This window comes from Epinephelus moara, chromosome 8 (genome assembly GCF_006386435.1).
Source record: "Epinephelus moara isolate mb chromosome 8, YSFRI_EMoa_1.0, whole genome shotgun sequence".
Taxonomy (NCBI): Eukaryota; Metazoa; Chordata; class Actinopteri; order Perciformes; family Serranidae; genus Epinephelus; species Epinephelus moara.
In genome coordinates this window covers 1,863,564-1,880,270 of record NC_065513.1, presented here as the reverse complement: position 1 = coordinate 1,880,270, position 16,707 = coordinate 1,863,564, and the positions used below count along the sequence as shown (strand labels likewise).

General features: G+C 39.5%; 1 protein-coding gene across 1 annotated transcript in view; it reads left to right on the top strand.

The window, feature by feature from the left end:
- cacna1ba (calcium channel, voltage-dependent, N type, alpha 1B subunit, a) overlaps positions 1-16,707 on the top strand; it is a 783,270-nt gene that overhangs the window by 8,408 nt on the left and 758,155 nt on the right. Inside the window, exon 4 of the mRNA XM_050050840.1 lies at positions 14,881-15,020. Coding sequence (XP_049906797.1) covers positions 14,881-15,020 — 140 coding nt within the window. The remainder of the gene's footprint in view (positions 1-14,880; positions 15,021-16,707) is intronic.

Genomic DNA, 16,707 nt, shown 5'->3' with positions numbered 1-16,707 from the left:
TGTGTAAAACCCACTCCACGCCTTCTCTCCTCCCTCTTTCCGACTTGCGCAGGTAGGAGGGACGGAGGTGGGAAAGAGGAGTAACTGCGCCAGCGCGCACGGTGTGCCAAACTTGCAAAATCCGCCTGGCCACACCCAGTTAGCGAAGCGCAGGTGCGCTGCGCCCCCGCCTCGCCCGGTCTGCGAAACTAGAGCCCAAAGCCTCAAATGGCTACTGTGACTGAGCAATATGGCATGGTGAAGACAGCTGTAGCCCATCAGCAACGTGCACTTGAACATTTGGAAAGCAAAGATAAGGAGAGAAAACTCATCTTTACAGGAGTGGCAGAGAATAGAGGAGAGAAACACTGGGAAAAGGATGCAGCTGTTGTTGAAGACATATTGGTGGAGATTTAATGCCCTGGTGTGGTGCCAGCTAAAGTCATGAGGCTCGGGAAACCAAGGGATGAAAATTCACCACCTCGCCCACTGTTGGTGGTTACAAATACCATATCAGAGGCAAAGACTGTGATGGAAAATGCCAGGAAACTGAAGAACTCGCAGAAAAGAAAGACCAACACCCTGCTGTTCGTAGGGAATGGAAGAGGCTGCATGACCATGCAAAAGTTGAAAGGACAGCTCCAGCAAATGTTCAGTGTACAATCAGATTGGACTACAAAAGCATGCTGTAACAAAAGATGGTGAGGTGATTTGCAAATTTGTGTCACCTTTTCAGCTACAGGGTCAAAGCATTTAAGGTTTGGGTTTTGGAACGTCAGTGGGTTGAGGAATAAATTGGAAAGCATAAATGTGATGCAGTGGTTAAAAGATCATGACATGGTGGTGCTGTTGGAGATTAAAAAAGCTAGGTGGTGCACGTTCCTGGTTTCATACCTGTAGTAGCAAAAAATCAAAATAGCCAGAGAGGAGGTGTTGCTGTTCTGTTTAAGCAAAATATTTAAAATGACATCACTGTAATTAATACATCAGCTGAGGAGCAAATCTGGTTTCAACTGCAGAGTGTTCCAGGTATAAGGTTAGGTAGAGTATATATTCTACCATCTGATTCACCTTTTTTCTCTAATGTAAGCTTAGCAGAAATCCAGGCCAGAACTCAGGATAACACCATGGGTTATGTGGTGGTTGGTGATATGAACACTAGATGTGGAAACAAGGTGAATGAGCTGCTTGAAGGTAGAACTAACATGTACTACAAGCCTGCTGATGAAACTGTAAACACTAATGGGAAAAATATTTGTCAAATTTGTAAAGATAATAATTTATTGGTTGTGAAGAATTTACATACAATGTCTAACTCCTTCCCTAGTTGTCTAACTTATCGGAAGAGATAAAAATGGCTTTCTGAAGTGGATTACTGCTTAATCAGTGCTACGTGTATTAGTTGTGTTGAAAACTTTGAAGTGAACCAAAATTTGGACATGCCATCTGATCACGCACCTTTGTCTATAGAACTTGTGTGATAAATGCAAAGGTTCTGTAACAGCGTGCTCAGGACCTATGTGTGCATTCTGGTACGACTTGTGCTAAAGTAAACCTGTGCAGGAAACAAATACCCCTCACAAAAATCAATGCAGACCAGTTTGCCCACAACATAAGTCTACTAGAAATCCCTGTCCTTAGCTTTGACCAGAATCTAGATGATATGGCTGTGTGGTTAACAGAATCTTAGTATAACTGTGCCCAGAGCAAACTAGCCAGCCCCAGATCTCTGCCACATAGTCTGCCTGAAAACCAGGTAGCACTCTCACCCCGGTGGCAGCGTATATTAGAATGTGGTGATGCTAAGATGTTATGGCGGGCTATTGATTGGAAAGGGGAGTTTTCTGTAACTCCTCTTCAAGAGACGCCGGATGGACTTCCAAACACATATAGAGAGGCTGTTGAATCCCCCTCCTGGTGAGAGAGAAAGTCCGCTGCATATGGAGGACTGATGTTAACATGCCACTATTAGATGACCCTATCAAAGTAGAGGAAGTTCAGTATGTAAGTGACCACCAGCTAAAGTCAGGAAAAGGGGCGGGCCCTGATGGAGTAAGCCCAGGTGTGTTCAAACTTCTGCCAGGGGAATGGGTAATATTTTTTATGCACATTTATGAATATTGTCTTTGTGATGGATTATCCAATTAGCTGGGCCTGTGCTAAACTGGTCATGTTATTCAAGAAAGGTAACCCCCCTGGGACGTCGGTGGCTTAGTGGTAAAGCAGGCCGTTGCCGCAGCGTCCCGGGTTCGACTCCAGCCTGTGGCCCTTTGCTGCATGTCTCTCCCCCCCTCACACTTTACTATCCTATCCTATCCTAATTAAAGGCAAAAAAGGCCCTAAAAAATATCTTTAAAAAAAAAAAAAAGAAAGGTAACCCCCAAGATTGTGATAATTATAGGGGTGATCAATAGCATAGCAAAGTTATATGATTATGTACTGAATAATAGACTAATGGTCTGGTATAAGCCATTCCGAGAGCAGGCTGGCGCCCAACCAAAAAGGAGCTGTGTTGAACATATTGTGACACTTCGGCTTTTAATAGAATATTGTGTAAGAAAGAAGATTAAACTTTACATTGCTTTTATAGACCTTTCTAAAGCTTATGACAGGGTCCCAAGAGGAAAATTGTTTAGAATTTTAAAGAGCCTGGGGTGTGGACTTACTATGATCAATCAATCAATCAATTTTATTTATAAAGCCCAATATCACAAATTACAGTTTGCCTCACAGGGCTTTACAGCATACGACATCCCTCTGTCCTTTGGACCCTCACAGTGGATAAGGAAAAACTCCCCAAAGAAAACCCTTTAACGGGGGGAAAAAACAGTAGAAACCTCAGGAAGAGCAACTGAGGAGGGATCCCTCTTCCAGGATGGACAGACCTGCAATAGATGTCGTACAGAACAGATCAACATGATAAATTAACAGTAATCCGTATGTCACAATGAGACAGAGAGAGAGAGAGAGACAGAGAGACAGAGAGACAGAGAGAGATGCAGGACAGACGGTAATGACAGTAGCTTACAACAACATTAATGAAAGTAATAATATTATAATTATAATTCTGGCTGTTGTGGTACAATATGTTGAAAGTATATATTAATATCTGATAGTGTACATATGTGACAATAATCATATGTGTATAATAACAGTAGAAGTATGACTAATGATAACAGCAGCAGCAGGAGGCATCTGGCAGGACCACGGCAGCAGCACAACCACACACGTCACACTATCCAGGCACCTCTGTGATAGAAGTTAACCTGCCAGACAGTGGAGCACAAAGGCTCTGATGTCAATGTACAGTGTGACAAGTATTTTGGGTTCCACTATGATAACATCTTCTGTTGGGGTGAGGCAAGGATCTCCCACATCCTGTTTTTTGTTTGTGATGTTTGCTTATTAGAAAAATTAAACAACAATGTGGAGAAAATGGATTTTTGAGGTGGCTTCATGTTTTAATGCTGATGGATGATACTGTTATACTGGCAACCTCAAGAGAAAGGCTGACTGAAAAATTTAAATGTTTAGAAGAATACTGTGATGAATATGGCATGCTTGTTAATGGAGATAAAACAAAGTTTATGGTTATTTTGGGATCGGATGAAGACAGACAGCCTATTCCACTTGAATCATTTATAGTGAGGCATTGTGACAGTTATCCATATCTGGGAGCCATCTTTACTGCTGATGGAAATGGTCGAACCTCTTTGGATCTGCATATAAAAGAGAAAACAAAACACTTAAATAAATTAATTATCTTTTTTGAGGCAGCATTTTCATCAGCAATTTTGTATGGGTGTGAGGCTTGGTTTAAGGTTTCCCTGAAGTCTGTTGAGTCTCTCTATATGACTGGGGTGAAATCCCTATTAGGGGTGAGGTCAACTACACCTAACGTGCTCTGTCTGTTGGAGGCAGGACTACCTTCAGTGCAAGCCCTAGTGAGAGAAAAGCAAGCCAGTTTTTTGAACAAGGTAAAGCAGCATCATGGCATGCTTCATGACCCTTTATACTATGCTTTCGAGTTAACAAGAAAGGAGAACCAAGTTATAAACTCATATCTATCTGAGATCATGCAAAGACCAGACTACATTGAGCGCAGTCGCAGGGAGATGATTGACGAATTCCGAACTAAACAGGGAACAAGATACAAGACCTACCAAACCATCAACCCAGACTTATCTGTTCATCCACTGCATACTACAAACACAATTTATATTGAAGATCATTTGAGAATAACTTTTACACGCTTCTGGTTGTCCTCCCATAGATTGCGAGTGGAAATGGGAAGGTGGAGTCGTACACCACCTGAGCAACGAGTATGTTGCTGTAATACTGGCATACAAGATGAAAAACATGTACTGGTGTGCCCTCGCACGAAGGATATCCGTGCAAAATATGGACATGATTCCACTGAACTGAACTCTCTCTTTGTGGACACTGATAAAAGGATTTTATTTATGTTACAAGCTTGTCTCACACTGTTGGAGGACCGGCAAGGTCCCAAAGAATGACTGTTGGGAGCTTCTGTATATGTATTATTTTGGTTTCTTTCCTTTTTTTCCCCCCCTTTTGTTTTTAAATAATATTGATGGATTTGTTGTATGCAATATTTTTTTTTTTGTATAGTGTTTGGACCCAAATATTTTATCTATTTGTGTCAATAAAATAACTAACTAAGTAACTAACTAACTAGGCGCTTGCTATTGGTGTAACGGTTCACAAAATTAATGGTTTGGTTCAGTATGATACAATGGCATCATGGTTAGGTATGTTTTCAATACAGCAAAAAAAGTAGAATGCTAGAGAAATTTCCATGATTTTTATTTTTTTTTATTTCTGGTTTGGTAATGGTGTTACTAGCCATCTTGCAATGAGCTTGCTTGGCATAGCTGCTTCACAGTGTCTCACTGGAGTAGAATGTTTTGGCTTGGGGGTGGGAGGGGCAGACCTGTTCTGTGGCGTGGGCTGCCTTGTTGAGTGCAGTGGCACTGAGAATGTTACGGCATATTAAACACAGTTTAAGCTGTATATTTTATTTCAGTTCAAGGTATTGTTTGGTTCGTAATGCATACCGTACCAAATGGTTCAGTACGAATACTTCTGTTGTTACACCCCTAGTGGTCGCAGTATCGGGGGAAGCTAAAAACTAAAACTAATTTGTGCACGCTGCCCACACTGCAATGACACAGCTGGTTTAAAATTGGCAGTGTTTCCCTTTAAAGAAAAATCAACTGGGCTACTACAGAGTGGTTACTGTGCAGGGCCATAGCAGGGACTTTAGAAATGCTAAGGTCAAAAGTATATGGTCCACCAATGCACCCCCCTCAACACAAAAATTCTAATCAGACACCAAAACAAATGTCTCTAAAAATGTTAATTTTTTTTTTCTCTGCATTAACAATTAAAAATAAATAGGAGCTACTATTTTGATTAATAATAAAATTTCATATCATAAAAAATCATAGTAATAGATCCAGATGGTCATTTTGTTATTATTAAGGAACACATCACTAGATGCAGAAAAGATCTTTAAACTGGACTTTTTTTTAAATAACCCTCAAAAAATGCGTTTTTGCAGAGTCAGTCAGTCACTGGATAAAAACTCTGCACAATTCACTGTCTGCATCTGTTAAAACCATTGATTACACATTTCAATGCCTCAAACTGCACCGAAGCAATACGCAGGGATGGCCACTTTCCTCATTATTGTTTGCCATTTTCATCAGACCCCCTTGCAGCTGCCTAGCTCCCACTAGTATCACAGGTATACAAACCATAGATTGTATATAATGATGAACATAGCTACCATGACATCACCCGTTGGTTTGTGGAGCTGTGGAGGAGTGAGGGGTGGATTTGACTTGTGGAGTGCAGCAACGCCTTGCAGACAGCTTGTCACTCACAAGAGGCTAGCCCATAAATATGTGTAAATTGGGCCCTTAATAACATGTAAATGGGGAAGTGATAAAACAATTCACCCTCCCATACAGTTGTCATGAATGCTGAAATTAGGTACAGAGACCAAAAGTGTTTTTTGTACCAGGCTGTAAACATTTTGATTTCTGCTGTTAAGTTGGATATTTTAACATGATGGACTATGGGGGTCGTTGCTTAATACAAAGAAGAAGACATTTTTCACAGCAAAATTAGGTAATGTGCAGATAACATCCTGTTATACAAATCTTTTATAGCCCTACCAGATTTTTTTTAATTTCGTATCCACGTATTCAAAGATATCTGATGTTGTAAATTATAATATTTGGCCTTACGGGGGAACACCATAAATGTTGGGAACAATACTGGGCGTCACATGGAGGCACCAAAAATGTAGGGAACCTACTGGTGATACTGTAAAAGAGGGGATACTATTTGTTGTGATCTAGGCACCAGTGCTATGTTTTACATAGCGGCACCATTTGTTGGGACTTAAGCCTTAACACTGGCGTGAAATAGATCTCCAATTAGGGTATCAAATTGGCTATCTGAAATAATTGATAATTATTCATAATAATTATTAATTATGTTGAATAATGTGACTTAATTTATATTAAATCAGCTTGTGGGATACCATGCCCGAAAAGGGAAAAATCATAGCCAGTTAAAGATATCAGTCTCAAAAAGTTCACTAAACTATCAATTTGGAATGTTGATTAATGATTGAATTGATAATTTATTAGTAAAGCCTGAAGGATTTCGGAGTTCATGACGTATCAGAGGTTGACTATTCATTCACTCTTGTGCAACATTAAACAGACAGCAGGTGTGATTCCAAAAATGTATTTATTCATAAAGGAAGCAAAGCAAAACCAAAACACACAAATTCTATCTAACTAACTATATACAAGCTTGGTGTGTGTGTGTGTGTGTGTGTGTGAGAGAGAGAGAGAGAGAGACAGAGAGAGAGAAGGAGAGAAGGTGCTCGGTGTATTATAGGAGCTCCTGACAGACTAGGCCTAAGTCAGCTTAATTAGGGGCTGGTACAAGGCAAGCCTGAGCCTTTTTCGGGTCAGGATAGGCCTAATTTTCACAATATTACGCAGATGAAAGAACGCAGTGCGTGAGGTTTGTTTTAAATGGGAATTCAAAGACAAATCTTGGTCAAATATTACATGAACGAACTGAAAACGATCAGATAAATAAGATTTAAACCAACTTAGTGCAGAACCTTTTAGGCCAATTAAGTGTTCCAGTCTCTGTAGCAGAATTTGATGGTCAATTGTGTCAAATGCCGCACTAAGATCTGATATAAGAAGTACAGAGATGAGTCCTTTGTCTCAAGCAATCAGAAGGTCATTTGTAATTTTAACTAGTGCTGTCTCAGTGCTATGATGCACTCTAAATCCTGACTGAAATTTCTCAAATTAATTATTATCATGGACTACTTTCTCAAGGATCTTTGAAAGAAAGGGAAGATTAGAAATTGGTCTATTGTTGGCTCACACCTCTGGATCCAGGGTGGGCTTTTTTAGAAGAGGTTTAATTACAGCTACCTTAAAAGGACTGTGGTACATAGCCTGTTAACAAAAAATATATTGATCATGTCTAATATGTGAGTGTTAACTAAAGGTAAGACTTCCTTAAGTAGTCTAGTTAGGATAGGGTCTAAGAGACACGTTGATGATTTAGATGAAGAAATCACTGCGGTCAATTGTTGGAGAGAAATCGGGGAGATGCTATCTTGATATATATTAGGTCTTACAGCTCTGTTTGAGGGCAGATTGGTTCTGTTTGAGGGCAGGAGGTCATGAATTTATTCTAATAGTTAGAATTTTGTCATTAAAAAAGTTCCTAAAATCATTACTGCTAAGGTCTAAAGGAATACAAGGCTCAGTAGAGCTGTGACTTTCTGTCAGCCTGGCTACAGTGCAGAAAAGAAACCTGGGGTTGTTCTTATTTTCTTCTATTAATGATGAGTAATAGTTTGCTCTGGCATTGCGGAGGCTCCTCTTATACGTTTTGAGACTTTGTTCCCAGACTCATCGAGATTCTTCCAGTTTGGTTAATCGCCAATTCCTTTCCAAATTTTCGCGATATTTGTTTTAATTTTCGGGTTTGAGAATTGTACCAAGGAGCGAACTTTCTTTGCTTTGTTACCTTCTTTTTAAGAGGTGCTACAGAGTCGAGTGTTGTTTGCAGTGAGCCTGCAGCGCTATCGATAAGATGATCAATTCTGGAGAGTTTAAAGTCGGTACGGGAAACCTCTTTTACAGAAGGACATGGTACTAAATTTAACGTTGATGGAATTTTTGCCTTAAATTTTGCAACAGTACTATCTGATAAACATCTAGCATAGTAGCTTTTGCTGAGTGGTGTGTAATCAAGTAGTAAGAAATCAAAAGTTAATCGTCAGAACAAGATCGAGGGTGTGGTTAAAACAGTGAGTGGGTTTATGTACACTGAATACTAAAATCACCTACAGTAATAACTTTATCTGATTTAAGAACTAAACTCGATAAAAACTCTCAGAATTCAGATAAAAATTGAGAGTACGGGCCAGGAGCACGGTACACTATAACAAATAAAAGTGGCTGCGAGGTTTTCCAGGTTGGATGTAAACGACTAAGAACAAGGCTTTCAAAGGAATTATAATCTAGTTTAGGTTTAGGGCTGATTAACAGACTAGAGTTAAAAATGGCTGCAACTCCTCCTCCTCGGCCGCTGCCTCGAGGAATGTGGGTATTATTATGACTGGGAGGAGTGGATTAATTTAGACTGACATATTCATCGTGACACAGCCAGGTTTCAGTGAGGCTGAGTAAATCAATATGATTATCTGATATTAATTCGTTTACGAACACTGCTTTGGATGTTAGAGACCTGATATTTAACTGTCCACATTTAATTCTCCTGTTTTGTCTTTCTGTCACAGAATTGGTTGTAATTTTTATTAGGTTGTTATGCACAACTCCTCTTTGTTTAATTTTAGATTTAGATAATTTAGGTGGTGAGGGATGGACACTGTTTGTATAAAATTATGGGTGGGTAACTGCACTAGAAGCTCAGAGAAGCGTGTAAGACCGTGACTCTGATTCCTGATCTCAACTCTGGGTTGTCAGGGGTTTGAATTACTAATAAACATGGCCAGGTTTCTAGATATGAAAGCAGCTCCATCCAAAGTGGGATGAATGCCGTCTCAGACCAGGTTTTCCCAGAAAGTTTGCCAATGATTAACGAAACCCACATCGTTTGCTGGACACCACCTGGACGGCCAGCGATTAAATGATGACATGCGGCTAAACATCTCATCAGTGGTCCAATTTGGGAGGGGTCCAGAGAAAACTATGGAGTCTGATATAGTTTTAGCATATTTACACACCAAGGCAACATAAATTTTTGTGACCTCCAATTGGCGTAACCGGGTGTCATTGCCGCCGACGTGAATAACAATCTTATTAAATCTACGTTTAGATCTCCAATTAAAGTATCAAATTGGCTATCTGAAATAATTGATAATTATTCATAATAATTATTAATTATGTTAAATAATGTGACTTAATTTACATTAAATCAGCTTGTCTCTCTCCCTCTCTCTCTCTCTCTCTCTCTCTCTCTCTGTCTCTGTCTCATTGTGTCATACGGATTACTGTTAATTTATCATGTTGATCTGTTCTGTACGACATCTATTGCATGTCTGTCCGTCCTGGAAGAGGGATCCCTCCTCAGTTGCTCTTCCTGAGGTTTCTACTGTTTTTTCCCCCGTTAAAGGGTTTTTTGGGGGGAGTTTTTCCTTATCCGCTGTGAGGGTCCTAAGGACAGAGGGATGTCGTATGCTGTAAAGCCCTGTGAGGCAAATTGTGATTTGTGATATTGGGCTTTATAAATAAAATTGATTGATTGATTGAGCATTCCCGAAAAGGGAAAAATGATAGCCAGTTAAAGATATCAGTCTCAAAAAGTTAATTTAACTATCAATTTGGAATTTTGATTAATAATTAAATTAATAACAATAACCAAATTTAATAGTAAAGCCTGAAGGATTTCGGAGTTCTTGACGTAGCAGAGGTTGACTATTCATTCACTCTTGTGCAACATTAAACAGACAGCAGGTGTGATTCCAAAAATATATTTATTCATAAAGAAAGCAAAGAAAAACCAAAACACACAAATTCTAACTATATACACGCTTGGTGTGTGTGTGTGTGTGTGTGTGTTATATACACGCTTGGTGTGTGTGTGTGTGTGTGTGTGTGTGTGTGTGTGTGTGTGTGTACATACACGTGTGTACGTGTGTACGCGTGTGTGCACTCTGGCGCACGTGACAAAATTGGGTGTGGTAATCAAAGGGCTGTTTGGCCTACAAAACAAAATGGCTGACAACAGAGAACTATGGCCTACAAAACAAAATGGCTGACAACAGAGAACTACAAGATGGCCGAATCAAAGTTGGCTTCAGGTTGGGGGAGGGTTTGTCTGACTGTGTGGTCAGGACAAAGGCAAAGGAACTTTGAGTTGCCTCTTTGGGTGTAGCTCTGTTGAAAGTCTATTTATAAACGAGTCTATGTGAATGTGATATGTGTTGCATAGGGTCTGGATCAGTGCAGAGGATGCTTAGTTGCATGCAAGACGTTGTCTGTGAACAGCATTAGCAAACTAACATCACTTAGCTTTGGCCAAGCCAACGAACCGATGACCTAACTGCAAACAATCACAACAATGACTCAATAAACAGCATTAAATCACATTCAACAAGTTAAACAGTCTTGCTTAGCCTGTGATAAAGCTATGCCCAGTTGTTACATTACCAATCCTTGAATGGATGGAAGAAAGAGTCACTTTGTGGTGTGCTGCTTTTGTTAGCCAGCAGAGGAAGGCTGGAAAGAGCTGTGGTTCCAGAAGAAGTCTTTGTTGTATCCTTGTTCCGAAGGTGCTGATCCAAGGAAGCTGGTGGCTCGGGTTCCGTGCAGAGTTAGACGCTGGGTTGCTAACTCAACTCGGTTCTCCTTGTTGCTGGAAAGTTAGTTGCACACCTTGTGTTTGCATACTAATTTCTCTGGTTTCCAGGGTTTGCTCCTGATGTGAGCAAGGGCACGTCATGGTCCAGGAGAAAGAGAGTCTGTGAGCAGTTGCCCTCCCTTTAGTAGTTTGGGGGCAAGGAGCAAGGGTCTGAGCTAGTCAGCAGCCCCGCAGGAAAGAGAGGCCTGTCTGGGCCAAGGAGGAAAAAAGAGGGAAGACTGAGAGTGAAGGGAGCAGAACTTCTACAGTTGCCTGGTGACATCACAGAGTCACATGACACTGTAAAAGTACTGTCCAATCAAGTTTTGAGACTCTCACTTAGGTGTGAGGTGGGGCATCCTGTGGAGATGGGTGTCAAATAACTGTCCTCTGTTGAAGAACAAAGAACATGAGATCTTGTACCATTTCAGATGGCAAGAAAAGAAGCCTTCACATGTCCAGTGTGATCCAGTGAATCCCAACACTGATTAGTCCATGTGTGTGTGTGTGTGTGTGTGTGAGGAAAACTGGAATGCTATGCGCAACAGCAACAACAAAAAAAACTCCCTCTGACAATAACAATAGGTTACATTGAATGTCTTGGTATCAGTAAGGCTTTGGCAGTATCACAGTATTAAGGTGCTGGGGTACATAGAAATTCCGAAGGTTTGAATTTCAGTACCATCAAAAATACTGATGCTGCTGTCATGAGTTGATGTAGTGCATAGCACATTCAACCAGAGATCAGTCTCCACTGGTGGCACTGTTTGCTGAGCTGTGGAAGATAGCAACTGAGAGTGGTGGGCATATTGTTACTGGACTAGCAAAAGAAAAATTCCTCTGCCCCTGTTTTTGAGTGTTGCCACAAATAACTTAATCTTGAGATGACTTCTTTCAACTACAAAAGCAGTTTATTAACCACATGATTTCAACTGCCAGTCTGCTAACACCTGCACATCATCATCTTCGTCCTTTGATATGTCAGTATTCACCATAGCATAAAGTGTTATCGGGCCCTCCAGAAAAAAATCTATCATTATTCTATGGGCCATAAGTATTTAAATCCAGCAAGACTCACCTAAGTAGACTAATTGCATATTAGAAACACAGCATTGTAGGCAAGACAATGTCATAAATGCTATAATAAGGGTCTGTGTCAACATTACTTTTTTTTTCTCAGTGCTAGTGATGGTTTCTGTATTTTTTCATTGGTACTTTATTTTTCTTCATCCTGCTACCCTAGTTTTGTTGCCTGCTCCAGTTTTTGTCTTTTTGAATCAGCCTTGTGTCAGTAAAAATCGCTTTTTGTTCTTCAAACCTTCCTGTGTGATGATTTGCATTTGAGTCCTCTTTTGACAGTGAAAAGTGACAGACAGTATGAAAAAAACAATTACTGCCATAGCCTAGTACCAATATCTCCGCCAAGCTCTCAGTGCTGTTCCCTCAGAATTATGCACCATTTCCTAATAAGCATAGAAGAAGACTTCACCTACAGGAACATTTTTATCTTTTCACTAATGAATGAATAGCAGTAATAACAATGACCATGGTACCCAAAATGTTATATTATAAAATTGCGCCTATGGTAATGTGAGACTGGATAGACTTGGTGTCGTTATATTGTATGTGTTGTCTTTTCATGGTTTTAAAAGAGCCTGTTAATGGAGGCTGGGGCAGGGTTTCAGATCCCATAGGATCGATGGTGTATGACACATGCCTAATATAACTGGAGCTGCGATGGAGGGTTACAGCAGACGGCACTATAAATAAGGTGATGGTGTCCATTCAGGTGCTTTCTGGGTACGCTCTTTTTAGCTTCCTTGGGCACACTCTGCCTGACTGAACTTTTTGGGTATGCTCTAATGTATGCCAGTTGATATACAATAGAGCAATTTCAAATGGAAAACAAGGCCTTGCCTGACCTTTCATTCGAGATCTTTTCACTCATTGCAGAATTGAGACTTGTGTAAAAATTGTATATAAAATATATCCCTACTGTGCCCCTTCCGTGGAACGATACAATAACCCCATGTGCTATCATAGTGTGCCAGCTATTGAACCTTTTGACAAGTGCAGACCAGACTTTCCTGCAAATGTTGTGTAACCCAGTGATATGACACTGTGACTTTTTCACCTCCTTGGTTTTAAAGACTGTATTACAGTAAAGTGGTGTAATTTTCTGAATTTGTCAGACTGTTATAGATGTTGTATAATTTACTTTATCCACTTAGTCATTATATCCATACTGATGACAATTAAAAAAAAAAATCTCATTGGGTAAATTTTTAGTGAAAGCACCAATAATCAACAATATCAATATTAAGGTGTTAGGTCAAAAATAATTTGATACTTGATTTTCTCCATATGATCCAAACCCTATTATCAAACAAAGTACTCTACAATGCTACAATCTCAGACCCGTTTCTTACCCAGTCAATTAAAAAGAAAAAAAAACTGTTTAAAAGACCCATTTATAACTGAGATTCTGACAGCTTGGTGGAAATCCAACCAAACAAATAGACACATCTCAAATCTTTAAATACATTTACCCCAGTCTGGCATTACCGGGACTTTCAAATAAAAAATAAACTAGGCAGTATTACTGAACTCAGACAAAAAACTTAACATCCCAGTGGCCTCCTCTACTATCTCAGTACATTTCAACAGAAAACAACCAAACAACAAAAAAAATAAATAGATTTAATATAGCCGCAAGCAGCAATTCTAGGTTTCAAGCCAGCATGGACATTTAAAACTTGAAAGGTGGGTAAGATAGACACCTTTGACAGTTCAGGACACCTGTGTTGAGGATTACCAACAGTTTATATGACAATCAGACAGATGCTCGATTATTTTTGTCCATTTATGTGATTTCTGAATAATAATGATGATAATAATAAAAACAAAAACAAAAGGGTTTCAGCCCTTCGGGCTGGAACCCCTAATAATAATAATAATAAAACAGGACCAAAAAAAAGGGTTTCAGCCCTTTAGGCTTGAACCCCTAATAATAATAACAATAATAATAATGATAATAAAACAGGACAGAAACAAAAGGGTTTCAGCCCTTCGGGCTTGAACCCCTGATTACACAGATGTTGTGCTCCATTCATCGATACCACCTGCCTACCAGTTTAACACTAACCATATGCATACATATATACATATATAAATACATACATGCACCCAACATACCTCATCTACAAAACAGACAGCTCTCAAGCCTTGCCAGGACCTCTCATAGCTTACTATATATATATATATATATATATATATATATATATATATATATATTTATATGTATATACATATATATATATACACATATGTACATATATATATGTATGTATATATGTGTATATATATATATATACTGTATATATTTTCAAAATATGTAATTTTTTTTCTTTTTGTCACATTTAACAGATTTCTCCAATAACATTCAGTAATTATATAAGTTTAAGAGACAGTGAATACAAAATATAAATATTAGAACTTTTATGACTCTTACTTCATCCTTGTTGGTGTGTTATGTTAAATATATCATGTCAAGTCTGCACAGGTCACCAAATTCAATACACACCATGTATTATTTCACTGTAGGACACGTTCAGGTACAAAGGTGCCAAATTCCCATAAAAAATCTGTAGACGTGACCTCAGTGTCCTCAGTGTCCTCAGTGGTAGTTGTTCCTAGGAGATCTTCAGGGTGTGAAAGCATCTCATGCAGTATTGATCACCTCCAATACTGCATCTCATGCAGTATTGGAGATGATCATGGGGCACTGAATGTTATAGACCTATAGTAAGATATCCTGAAGTTGTTAGAGAAAATCATAAGGACCCTTAATTTTATTGGAGGTTGATGACATTGACTGGTCAATATCAGATTTTATTGACACGGCCAGATGGTAGTCTGTAATGCCATTAATCCTCCCTTTTCTACTTTGCTTTTTCCTAACAGGATGACACAGAGCCCTACTTTATTGGAATATTTTGTTTTGAGGCTGGCATCAAGATCATTGCCCTGGGCTTTGCCTTCCACAAAGGCTCCTACCTGCGTAATGGCTGGAATGTAATGGACTTTGTGGTGGTCCTAACAGGGTGAGTAGCAATGGCCTAATGGCTTTTACAACTGCTAACTGACAGAGCTGATGGGCAGCAGTGATGAATGATGGGAGGGGAGAGCTCTGCTGTGTGTGTGTGTGTGTGTGTGTGTGTGTGTGTGTGTGTGTGTGTGTGTGTGTGTGTGTGTTGCATTTCTAATCATCAGTAGAGCCCAGCCCTTCCAGATGGCAGGGTGTTTTCTTCCTGTCTTTATAAACAAATTTAGATAAGGTGGTGTTGTACTCATTAGCTAAGCAGAAAACCAGAGGGAAGTCCTTGTATATATATAGTGATTTCAAAATGATGAAAACCATTCACATTTTTCAGCAATAAGGAGTTTTGATTTTCAGTTGAAATCATTCTGAATTTTCAGCAGTGATGGTCAGAGGTTGTTGCGTGATGGTTGACAAGCCAAGCTTCACACATCACTCATGCTTTTGAGAATGCTTCATTCGTTTGACAGTTTTGAATGTTTGCAGTTGAAATATATGCTTAGCTCGTACATACTGTAACATTGGAGCAATAGAAGAGTAGAAGAATACTCTAGAAAGACATGATCATGCTTATGCAAACATTTTGACCCAATGTAGAGTAATTCATGGGAAACTTCAGTAGTTTTTAACCTTTTAACCCATTTTCTCACGTTTTTGTGTTTAAGTGACAAAGGGGAACAACAGTATGTATTTAGCGAGAGCACTGCAGCCAGCAGACACCAAATGGGCTGCAGTAAAATCTTCAGAGCAATAGTGCACCCTCAATGTACGTCTACTAAAAGTGTGAGTTTTTGCCTCTGACAGGCTCAGATTGTTAACTGTTTACTACCTTTGTCTGTTTCAAATGTTTATGCTTTTAGACGTCTATTTCAGTCTAAAAGCATAAACAATTGCTCTTCTTTTTTCACTCAGTTTGTGCAGTTTGTGAAGTTTTGAGTTGCGGGCTGGATATTTTATCAGTTGATCTGATCAGAGCTGGTCAGATTGATAGATGAGAGGATCAGCTTCTGCAGAGGCAAACTTTTAGACCAGGTGCAATGAACAGTCAAGTTTCACTTTCACTGCACCTGACAATCTGCTGCTTTGTCTGTGCCCAGACTACACTCTGTGCTGCGTGAGTGTGATTCACTGAATGACCAAATGGTATATATGTATTCCAACAGCGCTCCTAATAATGGTTCTGCTCCAAAAAGGTGGGCTTGCGATAATCCACAGTAACAAGTGGAAAGTGTCCTCCATAACTACTCCTACATATGTCATTTGAGTCTATTGCCATACAACTCAGTGGCTTAATCCCTACTATACTAGTAACTGTTTATCATCCACCAAAGCCCCTTTTTGATTTTTTAAATTAACTTTCTGCTTTTTTAACCCTTTTATGTTCTCTGTCCCCTAATATATTACTCCTGGGTGATTTAAATATTCATATGGACAATGTCAACAACACTTTTACAAGGGACCTCACATCTTGCCTGGAAAGTTTTGGATTTCAGTTCAAATAAACACAAGAAGTTTGTGCTCTAGAAAAGGATCAGCACTCAGTGAATAACCTCCTAAGCCCTATGATAAGCTATTATGGCAAGGCTTAACTATACAGACCAGTGAGCAGTGATAACTAACATGTCTTTGGGGTCATCGGGTGGGAACCTCCTTTCACTGGTGTTTCGTCTAGTTGGTCCCACGACACCTCC